The 27,992-nt window shown below is 41.5% G+C and overlaps 2 protein-coding genes across 4 annotated transcripts in view; one reads left to right on the top strand and one right to left on the bottom strand.

Moving 5' to 3' along the window:
• Positions 1–1,968: 1,968 nt before the first annotated feature.
• MLC1 (modulator of VRAC current 1) lies at positions 1,969–23,921 on the bottom strand. 3 transcript variants are annotated; one of them, XM_069956112.1, is made up of 13 exons: positions 23,860–23,921; positions 18,736–18,877; positions 18,155–18,325; positions 14,343–14,432; positions 13,495–13,548; positions 13,316–13,417; positions 11,472–11,573; positions 10,403–10,474; positions 10,052–10,168; positions 6,702–6,758; positions 5,400–5,522; positions 5,117–5,284; positions 1,969–2,351 (listed from the first exon to the last, which is right to left on the bottom strand). In XM_069956112.1, exons 3-13 carry the CDS (start codon positions 18,317–18,319, stop codon positions 2,277–2,279), a joined length of 1,125 nt encoding a protein of 374 aa, XP_069812213.1. In that variant the 5' UTR covers positions 18,320–18,325; positions 18,736–18,877; positions 23,860–23,921; the 3' UTR covers positions 1,969–2,276. The 3 variants fall into 3 exon arrangements, with proteins under 3 accessions (XP_069812213.1, XP_069812212.1, XP_069812214.1); XM_069956111.1 differs by having other exon boundaries at positions 23,868–23,919; XM_069956113.1 differs by lacking the exon at positions 23,860–23,921 and adding an exon at positions 23,833–23,853.
• A 32-nt stretch (positions 23,922–23,953) lies between these two features.
• The window catches only part of MOV10L1 (Mov10 like RNA helicase 1), an 84,670-nt gene continuing 80,631 nt past the window's right edge, over positions 23,954–27,992 (top strand). The window contains exon 1 of the mRNA XM_069976888.1: positions 23,954–24,101. Coding sequence (XP_069832989.1) covers positions 24,023–24,101 — 79 coding nt within the window. The 5' untranslated portion in view covers positions 23,954–24,022. The remainder of the gene's footprint in view (positions 24,102–27,992) is intronic.

The following is a 27,992-nucleotide window of genomic DNA, read 5'->3' as shown; positions in this document are numbered from 1 at the left end:
TAATAATGCCCCCAGAGGTGCCCCCATATACTAATAATGCCCCCGGAGGTGCCCCCATATACTAATAATGCCCCCAGAGGTGCCCCCATATACTAATAATGCCCCCAGAGGTGCCCCCCATGAACTAATAATGCCCCCAGAGGTGCCCTTAAAAAAACAAACATCCTACTCACCTAATCCGCGCTGTGGCTGCAGGCAGCAGCTCTTCCTCCTCTTTGGGCTCCATCTTGCGAGCCGCAGGGACGGGACTTCCGGCAGGCGTGATGACGTCACATCATCACGCCTGCCGGAGAGGTCACGGCCCGGCCTCCCATAGGCTGCTGGTATGAAGTGCCGGCAGCGTATGGGAGAGAATACAGGAGTAGGACGCTGACAGGTCCTGCTCCTGTATTCTGATCGCTTTAATGTTCCGCCCGCTCAATGTGCGGGCGGAACATCAAAGCGATCAGTGCATCCCGAGAAGCTGCGCGGCCGCAGCTTCTCGGGATGCTCAAAAACAGGTGGCAAGGGGGGCCTCTTAGGGTCCGGGCCCCATACGGCAGTACCACTTGTACTGCCCTATCGGCGGCCCTGTTGATATCCTATCCTGTGTATAGACCATCAATATGTGAAATTGGAACTACTGTACAGGGTCAATGGGTAAATCTGCTTGCGGCAGCCCTGCAAAACCTTTGTAGCAAAACTGTGGCAGACCTGAAAGGCTTTACTAGGCTTCTGGTGCCATGACAAGCATGTTGTAGTAGAGAAACATAGGGGCTTCCTGTGCTTAATCACTTAAGCAAGGCAGCCAGCAGACTGTACCAATAGAGTCCCTATTGATCAATACAGTTTAAATTTACTGCATTGATCTGTATGAAAAATTGTAAAAATTTTAATCATCCACCATTTTTCTTATTAAAACATATTTGACACAATGCCTCTATATAAATCCGATGTGCACCAGTGTGCGCATGTAGTCCCTCTTAGTCTTCCCCAACCAAATGACCCGCTTTCTCCCCTTCTTGCAGAATCCGCTCTTTTCCCCAGATCTTCATAAATCCTCCTATTTAGAGATTCCTTGCTCTCATTCATTAAAATTTTTTCTTATTCACAGAGGGCTCCGTTTTAAAAAGGGAACCTGTTACCAGGGACGCAGGCACAGAGCCCACCCGACCCCCTGATGCAGCCCTCGGATACTTACCCTTTCTGACGAGTCCCGTTCCTGGAGCCGGTCATGGGATAAAGATATCAGCGCTATGAGTCTGACGCCCATAGAGAATGATGGCTCCATTCATTATGGGCGTCGGACTCATCTCAGCGGCGTGCATGCACGGCTTCAGGCACTGATATCTTCGTCCCGGGATCAGCTCCAGGAACGGAACTCATTGGAAAGAGTAAGTATCCAGGGGCTGCACCGGGGGGCCGGACGGGCTCTGTGCCCACGTGCCCGATGACAGGTTCCCTTTAAGCCTTATGAGTCTCTGCTTCCCATCTCCTCCCGCACGCTTGACAACAATGTAGAGTACCTCCAATTGCGACATTTTTTTGAGACGCATAAAAAGAGTCTCCAACCAGCTCGCTGTCTAAAAACCTTTGAAGTGGGAAACAGAGCTAGCCCAGAGCTTTCAGGTTAATAGATGTAATGTAAGGAGAGTATTGGTTAGTTATTTTCTGTGCAGCTCCAGCAATACATAAAAAAGAAACCTGAATGAACAGAGTACCTCTTTCACTCCCCACCCTTAAGAGGATTCAGCTAGAAATGTGGCTGTATACAGCAAAGCTGACAAGTGAGCTACAGAAAACAGAAATAGCTAATTGTTAGTGCTCCATTGGCCCATGTGAAAGCTGGAATACTGCAAGGTCAGTTAAAAAAATATTTAAAGAACAAAAGCTTAGGGAAAGTTCACCTCAATGTTTACTTCCTAATAAGGTGGGAAAAAAACATGGGATAAAGCTGCCATTACATTTTATAATATATTTTATTGCATTTAAAAATCATGAAGGACAATAAACACCTGAAGGTAAAAACCCATAAGATTTATTGAGTCATTGCTTGAAGGTAATTTTGGCTTGGGCTGATATTTGTCTACAGCATAACACACACAAATTACTATATTCCTAAGACATTAGAAGATTATTAGGAAGACTCAGTGCTCTTCATGGCTGCACATTAGTTTGTCAAGCTAGTTCAAGAAATGACTAGGCTCCATTGTACAAAAATTGTCAGCTAGAAATCAGGTCTGTGAAGTACAAACTAGCTGCAAGGTAAAAGCTCAGCAACAGGAGCAATAACAAGGTTACTCGCTCATCTGTACCATAACTGCTTTCCATGCTTTTTCTTTGTCAAAGTCCCTCAAGGAATTTCTGGAAATCTGCAAAAAAAAATGTCTCTTGCAGTAACCAAATAGAGTGTATCATAACGTGAAATATAGGAATACAATACAAAAAGTATGGCCCAATGGGTGTGGGTAGAAAGGTAGCTATTTATTCATTCATCACACAGTTACTCACAAGTCCTCAGTCACCCAACACTTCAGCATGGCAAGGTATATACAGTATATACACAGACTACAACCCCTTGCAAAAAATGACAAAATTGTTATAATTAGAGAATTTTTCTTACTTCATAGCAAATACACATATATGACACAAAACAATATTTCATAGCAGATTATTCTGGCTTCATGAAACATCCATCAATCCAATGAAAAGGACATTTTGTTATTTATATATTCTCCCAGTTCAAGTAGGGGAAAGTATGGAAATCACTAAATGGGGGAGAAAAATAAAATATAGAAATTTGTTTAAAAATTTCCACGTTTATTACGTGTCATTTGGATTTTGCGAAGGCCTGAATTCAAGCTGTTAATTCTGCATTTGCTACGAAATAAAAAAGCTGAGCATTCTCAAAGTGTGGTGTAGAAACACCTAAGATTGGAATGCGTAACATGGTGCAAGTATGCCTTAGGGTGCCTTCACGCATACCGTATCGCTGCGTTTTTAACGCTGCGATTTTAACGCTGCGTTTTTATTGCTGTGTTTTTTACCTGCGCGTTTTGATTTTCACATGATTTTCATGTGAAAATCAAAACTCGCATGTAAAAATCGCACCAAAAACGCAGCAATTAAAACGCAGCGATAAAAATGCAGCGTTAAAAGCGCAGCGTTAAAAACGCAGCGATACGGTACGTGTGAAGCTACCCTTAATCACATTGGAATAGCTTTCAGACTTTTAGAGTTAAATGCTGTTTTTGAACTAAACTCCTTAACATGTAGAATCATAAATCATTTCAAAGGGAACCAGTCACCATGAAAATGCTATCTAAGCTATCGGCATCATGTTATAGAGCTGAGCGGATTGATATATAACTTTATGGAAGAAGATTCAGCATAACAGTCCATTGAGTGACATCGCCAACTGGACTCCCTAATGCTGTGTTTACACAAAGCGATAATTTGCCCAATCGATCGTTTAACAATTTTGAAGCAACAATTTTGTTTTCATAACGATCAGCGTTTAGACGAATAAATCGTTAGAAAATTCGTAAGAAAATTTGTTATTGCGATCGTTTTTAAGATCGCTTAAGCCCATCTTTCACATAGGGTGAATCTTTGAAAGACTGTTTACACAAAGCAATCTGCGAATTTTTAGCGAACGATGAAAATGAACGATTTCTCGCTCGTTGCTTGATCGTTTGCGGTGTTTACACTAGCCGATTATCGCTCAAATGCGATCGTTATTGCGAAAATTCGACCGATAACCGTTCTGTGTAAATGCAGCATAACACTGAATGATCAGGGATTTCAATCAACTGAATATTTTTCTACAAAGATATATATCAATCTGCTCAGTAAAATAGATAGCATTGTCTTGGCGACAGGTTCCCTTTAAGTAGCCACTGGAGTCTCCTGAATTATCATTCTTGTATGTCTTTGATGATCTACAAACATAGATAGTGGACCAAATAATTTAAGAGTTTTTTTTCCTAATAACCGATCAGTTAACCGAGCACATACTCTCATTTTTATACCCTATTATGGGATATATACTTCAAGGCTTCAAAACAGCTTTTTGAGTACAGAAAGAGGCTTTTTTTGCCTATTGGAACCTATTATAGAGTTTGATGTCTGCAAAAAAATTCAATGACAGTTACACTTTAAAGTGACTACCACCAGGTCCAGGCTGAAGCACTGGAGGCGGGCCGACCCAACCCCAGTGAGAAGAAACCCCAGCCCCTCCATGACGTGACTCCATTAGAATCAATGGAACCCTATCATAGAGGGGCTAGGGTTTCCTCCCACTAAGGGTGGGTCTGCCCACCTCCAGTGCTTCAGCCTGGGCCTGGTGGTACAGTCACTTTAAGATCACTGAGTAACCTAATGTTTTACATTTGCAGAACACATTCAAACACCAAACTTATACCTACTGACAATACATAAAAAATGTAGTTACCTATGTGCTACATTATAGACAATGAAAAACATAATGAAGGTTTTCTTGAACACCGATTTCCATATGCACACAAACATATAGGGGCAGATTTACTATTGCAAATGCACAAGAATTTTGGTGTAATGTAAGAGGAAAAAAAAAAATTAAACAGGCTTACATGATTTGTGCTACCCATATTATGGGTTTTTAGACAGTCCTAAAACGGCATTGCCTCAGCAAATAAGGATTTTCTTTCATAAAAGAAGGCATGGCTTAAGATACGATACTGCACCAAAAAATGCCCACAAGATTAGGACAACTAAAGGCTGCTCTGAAGCAAGGCTGGATTCACACATTCCCATACATATGGCCTGTAAGTGGACTGTTGGAACTTCCTGCATCATAATGCATTATGATGCAATGAGCTCCACAATAGTTAAATCTCTGTGCTTCTGTACTGTTTGAATGTAATGAAATATGACGCAGGAAGTTTCGACAGTTCAGTCTGTGGCATACAAGCCGGCGTGCATATGGAGCATGTGTGTGCCCCCTTGGACAAGATATTCTAGGAATAGCATGAGCAACTGATACATCTGGTGCATTTTTAGTCTAGTCTAAGATTACAGTTCCAGTAAATCTGGACCATTTGTTTAATTAAAGCATCTGAATGGCACAATGTGACTGTTCAGGTCACCTTAAACTTACATCATTAGTCCTGTAATCAGACTTGTCCATGAGTGACACATTCCACAATGAATCCTGCAATCTCATTTGGGATTTGTAGTGTACACATTGGATGACGGTGACATTTGTGAGCACAGCTTGTATCAGAAGGATCAGCATCAGGAGTAAGAGCAAAACCTCATGAAAATGCTAAAAAATATAAATTCTATTAGTCATACATCCTATGATATAGCATACTTTATAACAAAGAATTTTATGACAAGCTAGTACACAGCACTAAGACGTATAATAATTGTAGACTTACAGAAACAGCAGGCGGGTAGGTTTTAAAAAAATCTATTGTCTTCACAATGTTGACAGATAGATAGGCAGATGTAGTAAATAATACTGGTGATGTAACGCTGGTAGTAGCAATCAAAACTTCCACCTAACAGAACCACAAGAAAAGTTAAATTATCTAATGCAGACGTAAGCTATTACAAAATGTCTTATATGGCAATTTTGGGCAGCAGATTTGGGGAAGGAGTGGGGGCTGATTATCGGCAACAAGTGTTGCTAGGAAGGCTTATTCGGCCAAAAATAGGCTGTGTAAAAGTGTCAGTGATCAACCGAGGAGTGGCTGATCGGATGATCGCATCTTTTGTGCAGGCCAACAAATCAACGTTTATCGGTTGCAAATCTCCCTGTGTGGTCGATAATGCATTTAAATGGACGCACAAATGATACAGGGATCATTTCTGTGTCCCGGCCGTTCAATTAGATGTGCCGTCTCAAGGCAGTGCAAATGAGCGCTGATCAGCGATATAAGGCACTGTCTGAGAAGTCTGCATGCATATGATATGGATGGATATATAAGCAATGGCTGTAAAACAACAAAAAACACTGTCACACTGTAGGAATGGTTATGATAGCCCATGAATAAGCGCAATTTCTCTTGGTTGGTTGACTACTGTTGTTCAACATTCTTGGCTGTTTTTAAATCACTCAGGTTAATTCAGCATCCACAAGTGAAACATTTCTGGCAACCCTTTGTATCTCCACTTGCACTACAAGTACCACAGGGGATGTGTTTAAAATAATAATAAAAAAAACCCTCTTGCTTTTGGTGCCAGCAATCAACGCAGCTCCTGAGGTCAACCACTTTCCCTCAGCACCCCCGTGTTCTGGCCATAAACTCAATATGGGGCAGTGCTGGGAGAGGCTTCTGGGGGGGAAGGAATTTGAGCAAGTGGGCAGCCTCAGGAGCAGCACTGATTGTTCCTCAGTTTCTACTTCAAGCCTGCCTACCTCCAGGCACCTCTTATCAGCCACAATCTTGTCCTGCCTTTTATGGAGCTACATGGGGCATACCTGGCTACAAGGGCATATCTGACTTCAGGGGGAACCTCTAGCTGCAGGAGGTATAACTAGTTATAGGGTCTCTGCAACTACAAGATGACACCTCAAAAATATTCCAGCTGTCTGCAAAGAAAAGCCAAAAAGCAGTCCTTCCCTTTTGAGCTCTGTTCAAAAAGTCTACCACCATATGTGGGGTACTGCCTTCAGGAGAAATTTTGATATGCACATTCTTCCGACAACCTTCTAAGCTTTAATACTATACACTTACCAAACATTTACTTGGATACTCTGCTGCAACATGACTGGTAATAGCACTAGGAAAACACTAAAAGTAAACACATTGTCAGGTTAATATTTGTATCTTCTATAGTGAATATATATTAAAAAGAGAAATCCCATAAAATTAAAGGCAGGTGTGCAGGAACATAATAAACAAAGTATATATTTACCAGTCCCCATGCCTCTGTTGTGCTGCTCCCGGGTCTCACTGCCGACCGTCATTTTCTTCCAACATCTTGGTATGTCACGTACCCAGCTCCTCCAGTTGCAATGTCACTGCCCAGAAGATTAATTGCCCGTTTAGTCAGTTAGTGACTCCACTGATTGGCTAAGTGAGCAATGGATCAGCTGGGTATGAGACATTGCAGCTGGAGCAGCCGCAGGATACCGGCAGCGGGGCTACAGGGCACAAGGATAGGTAAGCATACTTTATTATGTTCCTCCACTCCCCTGCCTTCATGTCAGTTTTTAGCAAACCACTTCTGAACTGGAGACAAGATTGGTGCTGTCTATGGAAGGAAGTGGCTATGCTTTTATAACACTGGATAACCTCTTTAGGCTAGGTTCACACTGCGTTTTCAGCATCCGTTTAACTCATCCGTTTTTTGCAAAAAACGCATGAAAAACGGATTGCAAAAAACGGATTCATTTGTGTGCATCCGTTTTTCCATTGACTTCCATTATAAAAAAAAACGGATCCGTTTTTTTTGGCGGACCAAAACGGACCAAAAAACGTTGCTGACCCTATTTTTCTGGACGTTAAAAAAAACGGATCCGTTAAACGGATGCTGAAAACGCAGTGTGAACCTAGCCTTACCCTGTTACTTACTAGCACTCAAGAGTCCCTGATAATCGGGGCCAGCACCTGGACTTCACATTACCTAAAGCAGCAACTCCAGGTGGCTAAACATCCATAGGTATGGGGAGGATGGGAGAGATCGCTGAACGATTGTTTCTTTGATAGGTTCTTTTTTATAGTTTTGGTTGTTTCTTTATTAATATAGTATTTTTTTTTCTTTAAGTGTACTTGTCGCTATAACCTTCAAAATCTAAACCAACAGTAGATGTGATATAAAGCATGTTTTTAATTTACATTCCATTTTTTTTTATTATAGGACTCTATAATAGACTCTTGGGGGGGTGGGCGCTAAACACATTGCACGCTCACAGAGAAGGAAGTAATTTGATTGATTGACGCATTAAGACGTGATACTATACTGATGCTATGACTTTCTGCATTTAGTCTATTTCTGGTAAGTATAGCTTTGTTTTACAGCATGAAAACTAAAAAATAATAAGAATGAAAGTAAATTGCAAAGCAGCTTTATTTTACATTTACTGTTGATTTAGTTTCATTTAAGTTATAACATTAGGAATAAGTGAAAGATGACCAATCCTCAAAGGTACTTGCCCAAATGGATATATTGTTAGTTTAAAATACAATGTAATAACAATCAATACAATAAATTCAATAAATACATATATGTACACAGTTACCATAGGGCCCTAATGGTATAATAAATGCAATAAAAGATAAAAACCAGAATTGAATATATCAATTAGAGCTTGGTACTAAAAATGATATCTCAGATGGAGGAAAGAAAAAAGAGGGATTTGTATGGTGCACCTCTCATAAGACCAAATAGCGTTGATGATTTTATCATAATATTCTGCGACCTGTGGTACGCCAGAGATGTTATGTCCACACAGGTAACGGTATTTGTAAAAGATCGCTAACGGTCGCTAACGGTACTTGGAAAGGATCACTAAGTACTCACTATTTGCGACCTGTAGTCCGTCTGTGGTTACCACTGTGGATCGCCAAAATGGAACGCTGAATGTCCGCTATATGCGACCTGTAGTCCGCTCGCGGTTTCCACTGTGGAGCACCGTCCTGGGTCTCCGATCTCAGGTATGGTTGTCTTTTTGTTTATACCGCTTCTAATGCCGGGAGCGCCGGCTGGAGAATGGCGTCTTCTCCGCTCACGGTATTGTAGTGAGTCCTGTTCGTGGCGATCCAGACGCGGGAACTCAGCTGTCAATCAGTGTTCCGTGGCGGTGTACGGTGAATGTCGTAATCTGTAATTTGGCCAAGTCTCAATGCTCAAGGTCAGAGATGGTGCACTATCGGTACCAAGAGGAGTAGCTACTCAGGACGGAGACCCAGGACGGTGCTCCACAGTGGAAACCGCGAGCGGACTACAGGTCGCATATAGCGGACATTCAGCGTTCCATTTTGGCGATCCACAGTGGTAACCACAGACGGACTACAGGTCGCAAATAGTGAGTACTTAGTGATCCTTTCCAAGTACCGTTAGCGACCGTTAGCGATCTTTTACAAATACCGTTACCTGTGTGGACATAACATCTCTGGCGTACCACAGGTTGCAGAATATTATGATAAAATCATCAACGCTATTTGGTCTTATGAGAGGTGCACCATACAAATCCCTCTTTTTTCTTTCCTCCATCTGAGATATCATTTTTAGTACCAAGCTCTAATTGATATATTCAATTCTGGTTTTTATCTTTTATTGCATTTATTATACCATTAGGGCCCTATGGTAACTGTGTACATATATGTATTTATTGAATTTATTGTATTGATTGTTATTACATTGTATTTTAAACTAACAATATATCCATTTGGGCAAGTACCTTTGAGGATTGGTCATCTTTCACTTATTCCTTATCTTGCATTTTTTGCCCATGGTACTGGGCTGACCTCTGACCTCAGGTGCAGTAAAGTATAGAGAGCTCCACCATCTTCTTTAAATTTTTTCATTAAGTTATAACATTGACACTTTAAATTAACAGGCTGTAACTACCATATTTTTTTGATACACTGGTGGGCTCAACCATATACACCTTTACCATATATAGTTCCAACGTGTAGAGCAAGGCATGTGGCAAAACCCTTTCCCCCCCTCACTAATAGCCACACAATGTGCTGGGATTATAAGAAACATTGTGCTGCTATTGGTTTCAGCCAAATTCCTATTAACTGAGTAAATGGACTGGCAGGGGGTAGGAACAGCTTCTACATTTTCCAGGGCATTACTTTTCAGAAGCAAAAAAAAAAAAAAAGTATGTAGTTGTCAAAATGAAGTGGGACTCCCACATCTGTATACCATGGAGAAGCACTTCAATGGCAACACACATGTTCCATAATCGAATTAACAGAACAGAGCCTATATACAGGAGTACTTTGAAGGGTGTACCCATCAACAAGAATAGTAAGGGATTATTTATGTACTGTTTAGTGACAATTTGCAAATTTCACATGTTACCATACGTGTGTATATATTGCAAGGAATAATAAATAATAGTCATACTCACAGCTGCTAGCACCCAAAAGATTGAAACATATAAATAAGGACTAGACATTATGGCATCAATGTGTAATGCAATAACACCTCCGAACACAGCAGAAATTCCAACAACCACCTCAACTATCTGAAAAAAAAAACAAGTAATAAAATAAACCGATCAACTGGTAAATGCACATAAGGATTCAGACACAACTTATGAAGTACATACAATTATTAAGTCATTTATATAACTTTATAAAGTAGATAATATTTCTGAAAAATTTTTATATATCGACTGTCATACATGAAAACACAACAATAAAGATACATGTTTTTCCACATGAATATTGTGCAAACATTTATAATGGACATGACTTACAGAGTAGGTCTTGATTGTTCGAGTAGGGAACTTGACACTACGTAAATTGCTTGAACTTCCACAGACAGCACCCTAAAGAATAAAAATCATTTCAACATCACTATAGGGAAAAAAAAGAATACAAGAGTATTCAATTGTGTTGACCAGGGGTAACTAATGGCCCATCCTAAGGCTAGGCCATGAATTTAAAGTCACAGGTAACAGTTAAGATTACAATAGAAAACCCCTAAAGTAAAGTAACCTAAATAGAACAATGCAGATTCCAAATCTGTAATTTCTTGCTTTCTACTATTTTTCATTTTCCCAATATAAGCCAACAAACTGTGAACGGTGATGCATAGAGAGGACTACTTAGCTCTATAATATAATGCCAAGTCTACCCTTCATTTGTTTCCCAAACTCTGTATATGGGTATGTGCACACTGAGTAATTTTGACAGAAACTCCATCGCAGAATTCTCAACTCGCGAACTGCGGTGGGCTTGCGCGTCTTCGCCCATGTCATAGACTCCATTCAATATACGGGTGGATTCTTTCATCCAACCTAAGAATGAACTTGATCATTCTTTGGATGGATGAAAGAATCCGCCCGTGCATAGAATTTTAAATATACAATAATTTCAAAAAATGCATTGTTTATGAGATATTGACTTACTAATCCCCCCATGTGTCTGCATTTTTTTTAACAACATGTTATCCTTGGTAACGACCCAATAAGGTAAGCCAGACCTGTTTAGTTCAACTGCAATCTCCTGGAAATACTGGCACAGTAGGTCTCCACTTAACCTACAAGCACAGGGTCATAGAAACAGGGTCATAGTTTACAGAGGAAACCAGGGAGTTACTAGATCCATGGGGGGACACAAGCAGTAAAGTTAATTTACTAAAAACAGCACATTTGTATTTATTTGTAGAATTGAGTAAATGGTTTTATTTTCTATTGATGTATGCCTATATGCCATGGGGGAGATTTATCAAACATGATGTAAAGTGAAACTAGTTCAGTTGCCCCTAGCAACCAATCAGATTCCACTTTTTATTTCTTACAAAAATAAAAAATCAGTACTCACTTTTTTCACTGGGCAACAGTCTACACTTGATCTTGCAGAAACAATTACTGTTGTTGCCATAAAAATTTCCATGAGAATAAGCAGAATCAAATTAAAGTTTATCTGTAAAGAAAATCATTAAATTGCCTAGAGAATACAACAAAAAATAAAACAGCACCTCATGGGACAACTATACAATAGGTTAGGAATAGCTTTTAGGTTCATTGACATATTGCAGTTTTGCAGACCAAAACTGCGGTAAGAGAAAAACACAATACGTGAATACAGCTTTAGGCTGGGTTCACACACAGTATATTTCAGGCAGTATTTGGTCCTCATGTCAGGTCCTCATAGCAACCAAAACCAGTAGTGGATTGAAAACACAGAAAGGCAATGTTCGCACAATGGTAAAATTGAGTGGATGGCCGTCATATAACGGAAAATAACTGTCATTATTTCAATACAGAAGCCGTTGTTTTAGAATAACAGCAAATATTTGCCATTAAATGACGGCCATCCACTCAATTACAACATTGTGTGAACATAGCCTTTCTGTGTTTTCAATCCACTCCTGGTTTTGGTTGCTATACAGCCTCACAAATACAGCCTCAAATATACATAGTGTGAACCCAGCCTTAGGCTGGGTTCACACTACGTATATTTCAGTCAGTATTGTGGTCCTCATATTGCAACCAAAACCAGGAGTGGATTAAAAACACAGAAAGGATCTGTTCACACAATGTTGAAATTGAGTGGATGGCTGCCATTTAATGGCAAATATTTGCTGTTATTTTAGAACAACGGCTGTTGTATTGAAATAATGGCAATTATTTACTGTTATATGGCGGCCATCCACTCAATTTCAACATTGTGTGAACAGATCCTTTCTGTGTTTTTAATCCACTCCTGGTTTTGGTTGCAATATGAGGACCACAATACTGACTGAAATGTACGTAGTGTGAACCCAGCCTCTATAGCCCCAGGCTATGTTCACACAAAGTACTTTTTTATGAAAAGAACGGCCGTTGTGTTCAATTAAAACAACAGCTGTTCTTTTCATAGTGAAATGGGTTGCATTGAATGCAAAACTGCCGCTGTTCACACAATGTATTGAACGGCAGTTGAACTAATTGACATGTCAATTCTTTTAGTCCAGTTTGCATTGATTTCAATGCAAGAATGGCTGCTGTTTGACACTGAATACAACGACCGTTGTTTTTGAGTGCCAAACAACGGCCATTGTCCGTACCTTGTGTGAATATAGCCCTAGGCTCTGTTCACATGGAGTTAAACTGGCGGAATTCCGCCAGTATCCATGTCATACTGGCAGTCTATGGGAGGCTCGTGCGACTCCCCTCTCCTCGCGGATATTTACTCTGTGTGAACGGAGCCTTAGGCTAGGTTGACTCACAGTAAAATAAAAGCTAAATATAGCTGTAATTTTGAATAAAACAATGTGTAAACAAATGTAAACAAACGTCTGTATTAGGCAAATGCAGGGAGTATATAATGAGCATGTTCATTATTTGGGTGGACGTTATCATATACAGCCGGTATTCTATACGGTATGGGCACTTCTGGCCAATTTGACATTGACTTTAAAAGAAGCACATTATAATATAAAAAATACTGATGTATTTTTACCTCAAAATTACAGTCATATTTTGTGTTTATTTTACACTGTGGGAACTAAGCCTTAGATGCATTTTAAAAACAACTAAGAACACACACTTTATTTGAACTTGATGCCACAATTTTTAATAATGGTAAAAAAATTCTCTTTTTTTATGTATCTACACTATAATGTACTTTAAAAAATAAAACAAAAACAAAGTGTCATTATTATAGATCATTTCACTACTTACATTTATTGCTGTTGGATTAATTGCCAGTTTACATCCAAACCATATAAGACAGGTGGTAGTAATTGAAAACGTGGATACAAATAAAATCTGATAATGTGAAATCTGAGAAGATAGGAGAATTGTGGTCTTAAATCAAACCAAAAATTAAACCTTTAAGCTAAGAAAAGGGAATTACTTACAACGTTGTCTTTGTTCTTCAACACTGCAAAATTTACAACGGCAGAAGGCAGACACTGTAAATAAAATAAGCATCCTGTCAGCTACTTACATATTCACAGGAGTAATGGTGCGTTTACACAGAGATTTTTATCCGACAGATTTTTGAAGCCAAAGCCCAGAAAGGATTTGAAAAGAGGAGACACCTAAGTCTTTCCTTTATGACCGTTTCTCTGTTTATAGTCTCCTGGCTCCTATAGTTGCTGGCTTTGGCATAAAAGATCTGTTAGATAAATCTCTCTAACGCACCATTAGATTCTGTCAAGGCTGTCGTCAGGCTTTCCATTACACCAGAAACTATGAGAGCAGTGAGCAGTGCCAGACACCAAAGGCACCTGATGGCCTCATCTGACTTACAGTACAGTCAGTCAAGTTCCACTTAGGTGTCAGCCGTCATGACTGGAAAAATGCATGCCATGGAAATGCCAATGGAGACTCTAAATGGAGCATTTGACGGTATGTCTCTTACCTCCATCCTTGGCACTGTTTCAGCGCACTTAGTCGTTGACTCCATGGTCCGGCAAGACCATTTGTAGCACTGCGGCACTGTTGGGAGCACTGCCCTATGCCCCTTAGTGACAATCCATCCCGTCCCCAGATGGGGCAGTGCTCCTAATGGCGCCCCAGTGCTCTAAATGGTCTTACCGGACCGTGGAGTAAATGACTCGGCACAGGAACGTCACAGAAGATGAAGGTAAAGGACATAGCTTCCACCTCTGCGTCTCCTGTGCAATAGGGACATATCAGCAGGTTTGATTCATCTTAATGTTAAAGACCATATGTATGCCCACTTACAATCAGTCATACTTACAGACCCTGCTGCACATCTCAGGTAGTCCATTTCTGAAGAAAATATATTTCCTAGGTAAAGTGAAAATCCTGATGTAGCAAGAAGACAACTCTGGAAAAAAAAGAAAAAGGATGGCATTGGACGCCAAGTAGTAAGGCATGCTAAGTAGATAAATGCAAAGGAAGACAAGGATCAACACTTTAGAATCTCTATTGGTGAAATCTGAATCAACCTCCCAGGTAGCCCCTTTTAAGCTAAATTAAAGGATAACCCAGATCAATATGAAAAGGCGATAATGGCCAGTAAAAAACAGAAATATCATTGTGACAAAATGGATTTTGAAAAGAATTGTGCATATAAATGGAACCACCAGGGTAATTTATGGTAGTACGAGGACTAAAGGAAGGTCTAATAAACAATTCTTCATTGAATAGCTTTTCTGAAGAGAACGCATATAATTCACTGGAGCAGTGATTTCCTATGGACATTGGACTCATCTATTCTAATTTGCTAATTGGGCACACAGATGAGCAGGTGGCAATTTCTGAGACAGGACCGGCAGGAAGTGGTTAGTATGGGGGGCTCTATCAGGAGGTCGGGTGTGTTCCACCCCAGGTGCGAGGTCACAGGTTCACTTTAATCTATCCTCACATGAGTTGGCATCTTCTGACAGGTTAATTCTTCTGAGGGGTGTAACATTTACTCCAACTTGTTCCCTAGATAAACTCAAAATTTATTAAGGACAATTATTTCTTTTTCAGGTCATTATATATATGTTCTATGTGATCTACCATCTTTGATACTTTAGTGGCCATATCAGGATAGACAAGTGTTCCAGGACCTCATATATTTGTTGAGGGTAAAACAAAACATCATTGGTAAAACGATTTATACTTTAACCAAACCTTCTTGAGTTACGCTCTCACTAAGTCTCTTTCCAAGAAATTTTGTGATAGCCTCACTACAATGGACATAAACGCCCTTCAAGTTTTACTGTTACCCACAGTACATTTTATTTCACTCTTTTGTTTTATTATTATGGATTTTTATTATTATTATTATGGAGCGAAAGAGTCAAATCCGGCCAGCGGAGGGGGGAGGGCAGGGGAACCCTCCCCTTCAGCTGTATCTTGGAAATGAAAATCCAAGTAACGGAAATAAAGGTGCCGTTACACCATAATGGAGTAAGGTCCAGTGGTCAAGAAAAGCTAAAGTAATCACCGGCGTATGAGGACCACTTAGGACTAATTAATACTTAACTTTTAATAATTCATTAAAAATATACAACAAAAGGTCCACACAGACACACAAAAACATCCACTAGTGTACTCTATATACAGTGAAGTAACCTAAAGGGCAGATATGCACATCGAGAAGATTATCCCGCGTCCCCAAAGGGGTACTAATAAATAGGGACTACAGGCCAGGCACATAGAAACATAAGATACAATCACAAAGCAGAGGAAATGCAGAAGGTCTCAGGGGTGAGACCTGATGCAATAAGTAAATTCTGACATGTCTGACGACATAGCAAAGCTACTGCAGATGATGCAAGGTAATGCTTTAAGGGTCCTTAAAGTGATACTATCACCCCAGTTTTCCTGTGTGCTTTTATAATTGTTGGACAGTATCAATAAGGTGAAGAGGGGGTTTAATGGACAGTAAACCCCACCTTAGTGACACTGCCCAACAATGATAAAAGCACACAGGAAAACTGGGGTGACAATATCACTTTAAACATTTGCAAAATAACATCAATTTTGTTATCCAGGTGGCAAATGGGTGGCAATGTTCCGTTAATGTCCCAATAATCCGTTAATAATGTTCCAATAATCCGTTGCCTCAGGGACTGACTGTGGTTTTCCATAAAAGATTTATGCATCTCCTAGATACAATAAGGGAGGAAAATAATATTTCAAAGAAACAATATGATTTCTTAAGGATAAAGGAAATTAAAATGCTTAGAGAACCTTATTTTTCCTCAGGCACTCTAATGGTAATATGTGACATTGAATCCATATACTCAATATTAACCATGAGGATGGATTGAATGCAATTTCTTTTTTTGGAACGTGCGCTTTTTTTTTTGCACATCATGCGCTCTTGGACTGTTTACGTTTCTTCTCAGCACTATTATTTTGTGTTTGATCATACATATTTTTTAAGGTATCCAGAACTACGTTGGGTGCACATTGCGCCCCTTCATACTTTAACCTATTTTTATGTATGTTTGATTTTTTTGTTGGAACTGGGCAGTCAGAAACTTGGTGAGTTGAATGGAAAACATTTAAACATCTTTCTCTCCACTTAGATTTTGTAATGCATGATAATTTTGTCATGCTACAGTTGAATCTATCAGTGTCATTTGAAGGCTGGAACACCTAAAGGGCAGTTCTTACAGCATAACTGCCATTTAAATGTCACTTTCAGAAATCAATAAGAATCAATAAAACAAGCCATAGGGAGATCTGCAGACTGTCAGCATAGTCCAGGAGGGGGTCACAATGCTGTGCAGGCACCAGTACAGGTGAATATACTTTCGTTCCTCCCATCTCCAGAAGGAAAGAATTTTTTTACCCCTCACGTCAGACTTCTCCTTTAACAGAATAGAGGCCTTAGTAAATAGTGGATGAATTCTGCTGACAGCAATAAAGCAGATAGCCTATAAGCCTCTAAAAAACATGAATGTCTCCAATAAAAACATTAGAAAGCATAAAATATAGCTGTAGTTTAATAATAGTAAAAATCAGACAAAACATATAAGTGTATTTTATCTACATTTTAATGCTGTTTTCTATTGTGCTTTGTCCTTGCGGCTGGGTTCACACTATGTATATTTCAGTCTGTATTGTGGTCCTCATATTGCAACCAAAACCAGGAGTGGATTAAAAACACAGAAAGGATCTGTTCACACAATGGTGAAATTGAGTGGATGGCCGCCATATAACAGTAAATAACTGCCATTATTTCAATACAACGGCCGTTGTTCTAAAATAACAGCAAATATTTGCCATTAAATGGCGGCCATCCACTCAATTACAACATTATGTGAACAGATCCTTTCTGTGTTTTTAATCCACTCCTGGTTTTGGTTGCAATATGAGGACCACAATACTGACTGAAATATACGTAGTGTGAACGCAGCCTCAAAGAGAATGTACCACAAGATTAACTAGATTTATACCATTTGATTGTTACAGATTCTAGCAGTGCCATCTATTCCTTATATTGCCGCCTGGTTCCTGAGATACTCGCTTTGCTCAAATATCTCACTCATGGGAGGAGATTTGAGTGCACTGGGCCTGCCTCCAGTGCACCAAAGTAGCACATTTCCATATTTACAAAATGGAGATCTCGGGAACCAGACAACAATATGAGGAATAAATGGCACAGCTAGAATCTGTGCTGCACTCAAATGCACTCAAAAACATGACCACTTTCTTTCAGAGACAACACGACTCTTCTTCAGTTCAGGTGCAGTTTGCAATTAAGCTTGATTCACTTCAATGGAATTGAGCAGCAAAACCCCACCTAAGCTGGAGACAAGATTGGGGCTGTCTCTGGAAGAAAGTGGTCATGTTTTTGTAGTGCTGGATAACCCCTTTAAGTTGATCTTGGTACATTCACTTTAAGGCTGAGGAGGTATGAGGTCTACAGAACCCTCAACACTGCAATACATATGGTTAAATAGTATTAGAACTCTGTAAAACCTTGTTGCTAAAAGTTTAGTGAACAAATAATTATACATTATCAAAAATTTGCACACAGAAATAAATGAAACGGCTTACAGCAGATTACACATACCCTATAGAGTAGACCATTAAAATACCTACCCCAATCAAGAGAGAAAACATCCAGGTCTTATACTTTACACATGGATGTATCTCCTCTGATGATTGTAGATCTGTATTGTACTTTCTTCCTTCTTGCATCCCGAGATCTAAAGTAGCCATCCGATCATAACCATACTCTTCATTGTAGCTTTCTTCTTTGGTCATATTGCTCTAAATCAGAGAAATAGCAAGTCAGTTTAGGAGCTCTGAATGAATTCTACCAAATGTTATACACTGCTATGTGATAAAACCAATACTGGCTAGAGTTTTAGTTTTTTTTTTTTAGGAAGGATACAAACATTTCATGACAAGTTAGTTTAGAGGTATGCTTATAAAAAAAAAAAAAAAACTAGCACAGACCAATAGCAAAATGTACAGAAATAAGTGTAAACATGGCAAGTTAACACAATAAAAAAAATAAAAGTGTGATCTTATTGTTTGCCGTAGATTTTCCACACAGCATTTGCAGCCAGATAACCTGAATGTCAGTCATGGACAGAGCATTACTGGTTCTAACAAACATTCATAAATTCCTTGACATATTACCAAAAATTAATATCTTTAAACACACTGCTACATACCTAACATTGGAGGTTTGTCAGAGCAAAACCGTGTCGAGTGCAGCTGTATGCAGTCTGGGTGTAGTCTCCACTCAGAGATTCATGGTTCATTTGAAAAGTTTGCTGTCCTGTGAAGCAGCATCTATTCACATGTAGACAAAAGCTGAGAAGAAACTGTATGTGAGCCAGAGAACACAAATGGCTCTTGAATGTTAATGAGAAGAGGCTAGAAAATGGTTGGATGTTGTTATTAATCTTTGGCCTAAGAATTCAGTAAAAAGGCAATTATCAGGAATATGTTCTGTGCTGCTCATATCATGTGTCTAGCTTTTGCTGGTCCTCAAAGTGTACCTGCCCTTTAAAAAATGAAATAAAACGCCTGCATGGTTTTCTTTAAAGTGTACCTTCGGTGCTTTCATCAGAAATGTGCATGACAGTCATTTCTGTATTGCACACCTACTATGAATTCACTGGCAGAATAGAGTTCCAAGCACAACTTTCCCTGCTGCATACAGTGGAACCTTGTGTGGAATGTATGTGAGTCTATGCTGGATCTCTCACTGGGGATAGGAGTTATGGAGATAACTAAGCTCCTAAGCTTCCACTGTATGCACTGGGGAGCAGGGAGAACCGCTTTCAGGACTGTATTCTGGCACTGAAGAGTGTACATTATATTAATTTCTGAGGAAATCATGGGAGGTACTTATCAGCTGCTGTATGTCCCGCAAGAAGTGTTGTTTTCTTCCCAGTCTAACACAGTGCTCTCTGCTACCACCCTGTCTGTGACAGGAACTATCCAGATCAGTAGCAAATCCCCATAGAAAATCTCTCCTGCTTTGGACAATTCCTGTTATGGACAGAGGTGGCAGCAGGGAGCACAATGTCAGATTGGAAAGAATACACCACTCCCTGCAGGATATACAGCAGCTGATAAGTACTGGAAGGCTTGAGATGCTTAAATTGAAGTAAATGACAAATCTATAAAACATTGTGACATTGGTTGATTTGAAAGGGGGAAAAGAAAATAGCTGGAGTTTTAGCTCTTACTGCTGTTATTAAGGCCATAAGAGTCTCCCATGGGTCATGACTATTTTTCATTCTCTCAATTACAGGGGATGGAACCAAGGGGCTGGTTGCCAGAGGAAATTACAGGGATTCATCATTTCACTAAATTGTCTGGCCAATCAACACAACACCACAATTTATTAAAGGGGTATTCCGGTGAAAACATTTTTACCTGTTTTGCCCATTAAGTTGTTGAACTTTGTAATATAACTTTCAAAGAAAATGTAAATTTTATATATGTATAGTGATACTGGGTCTATTCCAATGCATACTTGCATTAGAATGGACATTACAGTTGGGGAAGATGTCGGTCAGGAGCATTGCAGCAAGGACAGGAGTGAAGCAGAGCAAGCGGTGACGGACAGTTTCCATCACTAGCTCTGCTAGTGTGCCACAGTGCTAGTGACACAGGCAGCTGCCAACTTTAGGGTGCGTTCACACGTACAGGATCTGCAGTGGATTTGATGATGCAGATTTGAATCTGCAGCAGATTTGATGGCCCAGAGTTACTTTGCATTGAATCTGCAACTTCAAATCTGCTGCAGATCCCGTACGTGTGAACGCACCCTTAATGTCTATTCTAATGTTGTCCGCAGCTGCAGACCTTCACATACAGACAGCACGACAGATCTGCATTCGTAGCCATCTGCGCTAGCACAGACTGGGTCACTAAGAATAGGTGATCTGTGACGCACAGATCACAGCCCCATAACATCTATGAATGTGTGTATGGGGCCATAGAAATGAATGGGTCCTTATTCTGCAGTACAGCAAGGAGGGGTTAGGGAAGGTTCACATCACAATTTGGTCCTCCTTTGTGTATATATATTGCAGTGAAATTATAGAATCAGGGATTTCCAGCCCTCCCATCATTTCCCTGAAGAAAGTCAGGGATGTGATCAAATCACTGACCCCTTTCAGAGAAATGATGGAATGAATTCTCTCATTTCCCCCCTGCAACATACAAGTTCCTTACTGCCTGTCGGGAGGTCCGGTGCAGAAGGTCCTGGACAGGGAGCAGAGAGGTGGAGGCAGACGGGCGGACAGGGAGCAGAGCGGCGGCTTACACGCACGCCGACGAACGGCAGCGGAAGGCAGAAGGTCCTCCTTGGATCTCCTGACAGGCAGTAAGGCAGAAGATCCTCCTTGGATCTCCTGACAAGCAGTAAGGGTGCCTTCACACCTACTGACTCGCAGTGTTAATAATGCTGCAAGTCGGCTAGGTCCTGGCAGATCACTGTCAGTACATACACGCAGCGGTCTGAACGACCGCTGCGTGTATGTAAATCCGGCCGCTTAACCCCTTCTGATGCCGCCCGCCTCCCGCTCAGCTCTGTATACATTACCTCGTCGCTCCACGAAGTCCCGGTGTCCTGCTCTCCCGCCCGGCCAATCAGTGGCTGCGGCAGGGCAAAACACTGATTGGCCGGGCGCGAGAGCAGGACGCCGGGACCCCGTGGAGCGAGGAGGTAATGTATACAGAGCTGAGCGGGAGGCGGCCGGGCGGCATCAGAAGGGGTTAAGCGGCCGGCAGATTTACATACACGCAGCGGTCGTTCAGACCGCTGCGTGTATGTACTGACAGTGATCTGCCAGGACCTAGCCGACTTGCAGCGTTATTAACGCTGCGAGTCGGTAGGTGTGAAGGCACCCTAAGGCAGAAGATCCTCCTGAGCCTCCTGACAGGCAGTAAGGAACTTGTATGTTGCAGGGGGGGGGGGGAAATAATAGAATTCATTCCATCATTTCTCTGAAAGAGGTCAGGGAATTGATCACATCCCTGACTTTCTTCAGGGAAATAAAGGAACAGCTTAGCCATTTGATCAAATCCCTGATTCTATCATTTCACTGTAACATATACACATGAGCAACCTGTTGATGTATACCTGCACAAAGAGCTACAGGCCCCATTTACTTTAATGGCCTAAATATAATCATTTAATGACTGTGTTTGGGTCATTTCCTGCAAGGACACAAGTTTTTACTCAGAGAGGCTTAGAAAGACACTTTTGAGTCTGAGTAAAATACATGTACAGTATTGCGGGATTAGGACTACGTTTAAACCAAAGTAAGAAATGGTGCCTGACTGCCTGTGGCTCTCCGTGCAGGTATACACCTGCAGCAGTTTTTACAGGTTGATGATGCACACATGGAACAAATTATAATGTGAATACGCCCTTAGGGTGCCTTCACACGTACCGTATCGATGCGAGTTTCTCGCACATAAATCCACAGTGATACCGATTGCTATCAAGCCAATGTTTGTGTATTCTCACTGCGTGTTTGGTGCGATTTTTACATGCAAGTTTTGATTGTCATATGATTTTCACAGGCGAGTTCAACACCACAAAAATCGCAGTTACTTTCATGCGAGTTTCATGTGATAAATATGCAGCGATATGGTACGTGTGAAGGCACCCTTAGGGTCTGTTCACATGTACAGACTCGCTGCGTATTTATCGCTGCGAGTTTCTTGCACATAAGTCCACAGTAAGGGTACAAACACACACACCATATACACAGCAGATCTGCAGCAGATTTGATGGTGCAGATTTGATGCAGTGTTCAGTTATTTAGATCTAATCTGCTGCGTATTTACTGCATATCACAGCAGTAAATACGCTGCGTATACGGTGTGTGTGTTTATACCCTAAGGGTATAAACACACACACTGTATACGCAACGTATGTACTGCTGCGATACGCAACAAATGCGCAGATTAGATCTAAATAACTGAACACCGCATCAAATCTGCACCATCAAATCTGCTGCAGATCTGCTGTGTATACAGTGTGTGTGTGTGTGTTTGTACCCTGATGATTGCTATCAAGTCAATGTATGTGTATTCTCGCTGTGTGTTTGGTACGATTTTTACATGCGAGTTTTGATTGTCATATGATTTTCACAGGCGAGTTCAACACCACAAAAATCGCAGTTACTTTCATGCGAGTTTCATGTGATAAATATGCAGCGATATGGTACGTGTGAAGGCACCCTTAGGGTCTGTTCACATGTACAGACTCGCTGCGTATTTATCGCTGCGAGTTTCTTGCACATAAGTCCACAGTAAGGGTACAAACACACACACCATATACACAGCAGATCTGCAGCAGATTTGATGGTGCAGATTTGATGCAGTGTTCAGTTATTTAGATCTAATCTGCTGCGTATTTACTGCATATCACAGCAGTAAATACGCTGCGTATACGGTGTGTGTGTTTATACCCTAAGGGTATAAACACACACACCGTATACGCAGCGTATGTACTGCTGCGATACGCAACAAATGCGCAGATTAGATCTAAATAACTGAACACCGCATCAAATCTGCACCATCAAATCTGCTGCAGATCTGCTGTGTATACAGTGTGTGTGTGTGTGTTTGTACCCTGATGATTGCTATCAAGTCAATGTATGTGTATTCTCGCTGTGTGTTTGGTACGATTTTTACATGCGAGTTTTGATTTTCACAGGCAAGTTCAACACCACAAAAAACACAGCTACTTTCATGCGAGTTTGATGCAGCGAGTCTGTACATGTGAACAGACCCTTAGGGTAAATTCACACGGGCGTCTAGCATAAGAAATCCGCAGCTAATCCACAATACACGTATTATAAATAATAGATGCAGATTTCTTGTGCAAGACGCCCATGTGAATTTACCCTTAGAGAGAGGCACTGATTTTCAGGGACAATGTGGAGCATCTGGGGTCTCAGAGATTGCAGGTAGGGGGGGGGGGGGGTGTTGTCTGGTTCTACTCTCTATGGAGGGCGAGGTGGTATATTATAACACTTTGATTAGTGATGCAATTTGCGTTTTCTGTTCCCGTCTTTGCGCTATTTGTAACCTGGTGTGATCAGGGCCTTAGAATAACATCAGGGGAGTGGTCCACGTGTAGGACACCCCAGCATTCTGCCCGGACTCTTCGGGCTCTTAACCGACCAGCGCATATGTATACAGAACCCCTATAAAGTAGATACAGAGCACGCCTAACACTACAGCACGGCAGTAGCCAGTAACCCCCGACCGCCCCAGTGTGTGTAGCTCCATACAGCGCCTGCTCCCCCGGGGCAGCTCACTCCATTACCGCAGAACGCCCTAAGCTTCCACCTCAGCTACCGCGGGTGTGTGACGTCATGACGTCACGCGGCCGGCGCTCCGCCTCCTGATGCCTGTAGAGAGGGCAGAGAGCCGGTGGGCGCCAGCTTTTATAGAGAGCTCGGCGCTGAGGGTGCGGGAGCCATGCTGAGCCTCGTGAAGAGCCTGGCCTCCTTCTTCTGGAGAGACGCAGACACCTGCAGTGACCTGAGACCTGGCAGGGGTAACTCATAGCGTCCCTTATTCCTTGTATGTCTGGGGACGGGTGACTTGCAGGCTTGTTTATTGGTAATATGTGGCCTCATGGAATAAGTCACCCCCCATTGTAGTTAGGTTGTAGGGGATAGCTAGTGATGCTGTTCTGCAATGTACCTTACTACTCAAGCATAGCCCTGTGTACAGGCCCTGACCAGCTGCAGCCCCCCATACAGCACAGATGTGGCTGCAGTATATTGGCGGCACCCGCTGTATGTGGATGTACATGGGGACTGCAGAGCAACCGTATACAGCTGGCACCGGCCTGCAGTGCCAAGGGGGCATGGATAACCCCAGGCCTGTCAGCAGGCTAGAAGAATCTAACCATCACACTTCCATAGTGCCCGATGCTGAGGGTAAAGATAATTTTCTTACATTTTCTTAATATAATAATTGTTCTGTTTGGTGCTCTGGGGGAACGAGACTAGGTACACCCTTGGTACTCCATTCTGTCCCACCCATCATCCCATTGTTTCTTCATGAATATTCATCGGACATTCTGCAGTGATGAGGGTCACTGCAGAGGGCTACCTCAACCCACAGCCAGAATGTAGGGATGGATCAGTGTACCAAGGGCTGTGATCCCACCCAAAATCCCGAAGAATTATCATATTAACATATTAAAGGAGTAGTCGGTGAAAAACTTTTTTTCACTAAATAACACACATTACAAAGTTATACAACATTGTAATGTGTGTTATTTATGTGAATGGCCCCATTCCCCGTGTTTCCACCACCCCTGACACTTGAGCCTGAAGTGTAATACTACATACTCACATAATCACTGTCAACCCCTTCAGTCCGGCTGCCATCTTGGGATGATCACGCCATCTTCAGGAGGCCAGCCTGACTGCTCCAGCCCTCCTTCGTGCCGCCCCCCCTCCAGCATGTCATCAGCTGTTATTGGCTGAGCATTAAAAGGTGCCAGTGGCTACTGGCTGTAGCTCCAGACGTCTTCTGTTATGCTCAGCCAATCACAGCTGAGCAGCTGATGACGCATGGAGGGGGGCCCGCACGAGAGAGGGCTGGAGCTGTCAGGCCAGCCTTCTGAAGAGTGGCGTAATCGTCCCAAGATGGCGGTCGGGACTGAAGGGGGTTGACACTGATTCTGTGAGTATGCAGCATTACACTTCCAGGTCAAGTGTAGGGGGTGGTGGAAACATGGGGAAGGGGGCCATTCACATAAATAACACACATTACAATGTTGTATAACTTTGTACTGTGTGTTATTTAGTGAAAAAATGTTTTTTTACCAGACTACTCCTTTAACATTAACAAAACACAGTACAGTATTTAAAAAAAACAAACTGCACTGAGGATGAAGATCAAAGGGTATAGTTTTCTCCCCTGGCCCCCAGATAAAGGGGTCAGTAGTTTTCCTGACATCTAAGGAACACAGCTTTATAAAAACAGGCAACAAAGGTGACAGATTTGCTTTTATAATACAAAACCACCTTTATCCAGCTTTGCATCAGAGATTATAACAAACCAAACTACCATGGGACGTATAGGGAATAGTAAAATCTTATCTTATTAATGGCCAGTTAAAATCTAAAAAACAATTACAGATGTGTATGGAACCTGACTGACGATAAAATAGTAGAATCCAAGGCAACAAATCTATCATAAAAATCTAATTTATTAGTTATATTATTTTGTCTAAAATTAGGGCCTGTTCACAAACAGAATCGGCGTCGAAATTCTGTGCGGACTCTGCGCCGAATCCTGCCTGCTACATGTTTAAATGGGAGGGCTCACACGCATCCACTCTACGCTCAAAGAATTGACATGTCAATTCTTTGAGCGGAGAGTGGGGGCACGAGAGCCCTCCTATTCAAACAGATAGCAGGCAGGATTCGGCGCAATCTGTTTGAATAGGAGGGCTCTCGTGCCCCCACTCTCCGCTCAAAGAATTGACATGTCAATCCTTTGAGCGGAGAGTGGATGCGTGTGAGCCCTTCCATTAAAACATGTAGCAGGCAGGATTAGGCGTCAAGTCTGTGTATGGGGTCCGCACAGAATTTCAGCACCGATTCCTTAGTGTGAACGGGCCCTAAAACTGAGTTTAAAAGGTCTGAAGGTAAAACTCATTGTGAAGCCCACATGAACAGCCCAAGGTAAGAAGTACAAATGGGGAACAAAATATAGTTGAAGTGTAGAAATTGCAGCAGGAAGTCAGGGCAAAGTATAGACAAAAAGGGAAGGAGAAAAGGGAGATAGAGCAATCACAGCCCAACCCAGAGATTTACATATTAGAGATTAGTAAGAATCAAAGAAGCAAAAACTACACTGAATGCAAATGCATACATTAACTATTTCTTTGTGAAAAACTCAAAAGGGGGGGATTTATTAAAGGGTGTAAATATACACTGCCCACAGCAACCAATCACAGCTCCGCTTTTGTTCTACCAGAGCTGAAAGCTGAGCTGTGATTGGTTGCTTTGTGCAGTTTACACCACAGGTATATTTACCTTTTCATAAATCTACCCCAAAATGTTGGGGTTTTTTTATTTTTTTTTAAACCCATTGCATTTCTCTAGGGTTGAAATTCTCTGCATGTAACACACATAAGATGGCATTTACAATATGTCTACTCTTTATTGGCATTATTTGGTAAAGGTACTTTTTAGGATGTAATAAGGCTTAGACGTTTGGTAGAAAGTTTTTTCGAAGTTTACGTACAGTAACAGCGGCGATAATTGGATACAGTAACAGGAGCAATAATCATGTACAGTAACAGGGGGCAGGGATGATTATCAGGTACAGTAAGAGGGGTGACTTTCGGTACAGTAAAAGGGGGTAATGGAAGCTCTGGTTCAGCAACGGGGTCAGGGGCAACCATTAAATACAGCAACAGGACAGGGAAGACAACCAGGGTAGGAAAGGGTTCCTTTCTGTGTTTATACACTACATTACTGTGCTGGTGGTGCTGTTCTCTTGTGCTCTGATCTCCTCCCACACAAAGGAGGAGATCAGGGCTGGAAGAGCTGTCAGAAGCCAGCCCCTCTGTCATTCCCAGTGCCATTGGTTTTCCTGTAAAGACAAACCAGCTGTGCTCCCTGACCATGGTGAGTGATGGTAATTCCCTGGCTGGTTGCTGAGACCGCTCACCACTCGCTTACGTCACACAGATGTAAACTGCGGCACAGTTTTGCACAGTGACAGTTTAACTCCGTCATGTGCATGTAACCTCTTCTGTACATGCATGTGATTGTGCGTCAGCTCTTCTAACATGTTTGTTTTTTTGTATTTCACGTAAAATAAGGCTAGGGATGTTGAACTCAGGCCCTCCAGCTATTGCAAAACTACAATTCCCATTATGCCTGGACAGCGAAAGCATTAGCTTTGGCTGTCTGGGCATGATGGAAATTGCAGTTTTGTAACAGCTGGAGGGTCTAAGTTTGACACCTATGGCTAGAACCTCTTTTCTTCAAACTCTCCATTGTGCTGTTCTTCTGTTATTACTCCTAGGAAATGCATGAATAGGTTGATAGCTATGTGTTATATATTTTCTCTAGTCAGTTGTGGTGTTGGCTGATCATTAGGTAAATTGCAAGATGTTAAAGGGGTACTCCGAAATAAAATAAGGTTTCAAATCAGCTAGTGTAAGAAAGCTATACAGATTTGTAAACTACTTCTATTTAAAGCGGACATATCATTCTGCAAACACAGAAGGATATGTTAAACTCTTGCAAGTACGCTGTTTTTTCTGATGTGGGCAGTAGTTGAAATTATCAAAAGCGCCGTAAACCACATTGTAAGTTTATTATAATGCAGTCTAATGCTTTTGGGAATTCCATTCCCTGCTCGTGTCACAAAAGACAGCGTACCTACAAGAGTTTCTCACCATATCCTTCCT

The sequence above is a fragment of the Dendropsophus ebraccatus genome, chromosome 1 (assembly GCF_027789765.1).
Source record: "Dendropsophus ebraccatus isolate aDenEbr1 chromosome 1, aDenEbr1.pat, whole genome shotgun sequence".
In the NCBI taxonomy this organism is placed as follows: Eukaryota; Metazoa; Chordata; class Amphibia; order Anura; family Hylidae; genus Dendropsophus; species Dendropsophus ebraccatus.
This window is presented reverse-complemented; position numbering and strand designations above follow the sequence as displayed.

Coding starts and splice junctions, on each gene's coding strand:
- MLC1 (XM_069956112.1), bottom strand. CDS start 18,319: ATGACCAAAGAAGAAAGCTACAATGAAGAGTATGGTTATGATCGGATG. Junction 11,574..13,315: donor TTAATCCAACAGCAATAAAT/GTAAGTAGTGAA, acceptor TTTTCTTTACAG/ATAAACTTTAATTTGATTCT. Junction 5,285..5,399: donor CCTACCCGCCTGCTGTTTCT/GTAAGTCTACAA, acceptor TATATTTTTTAG/CATTTTCATGAGGTTTTGCT.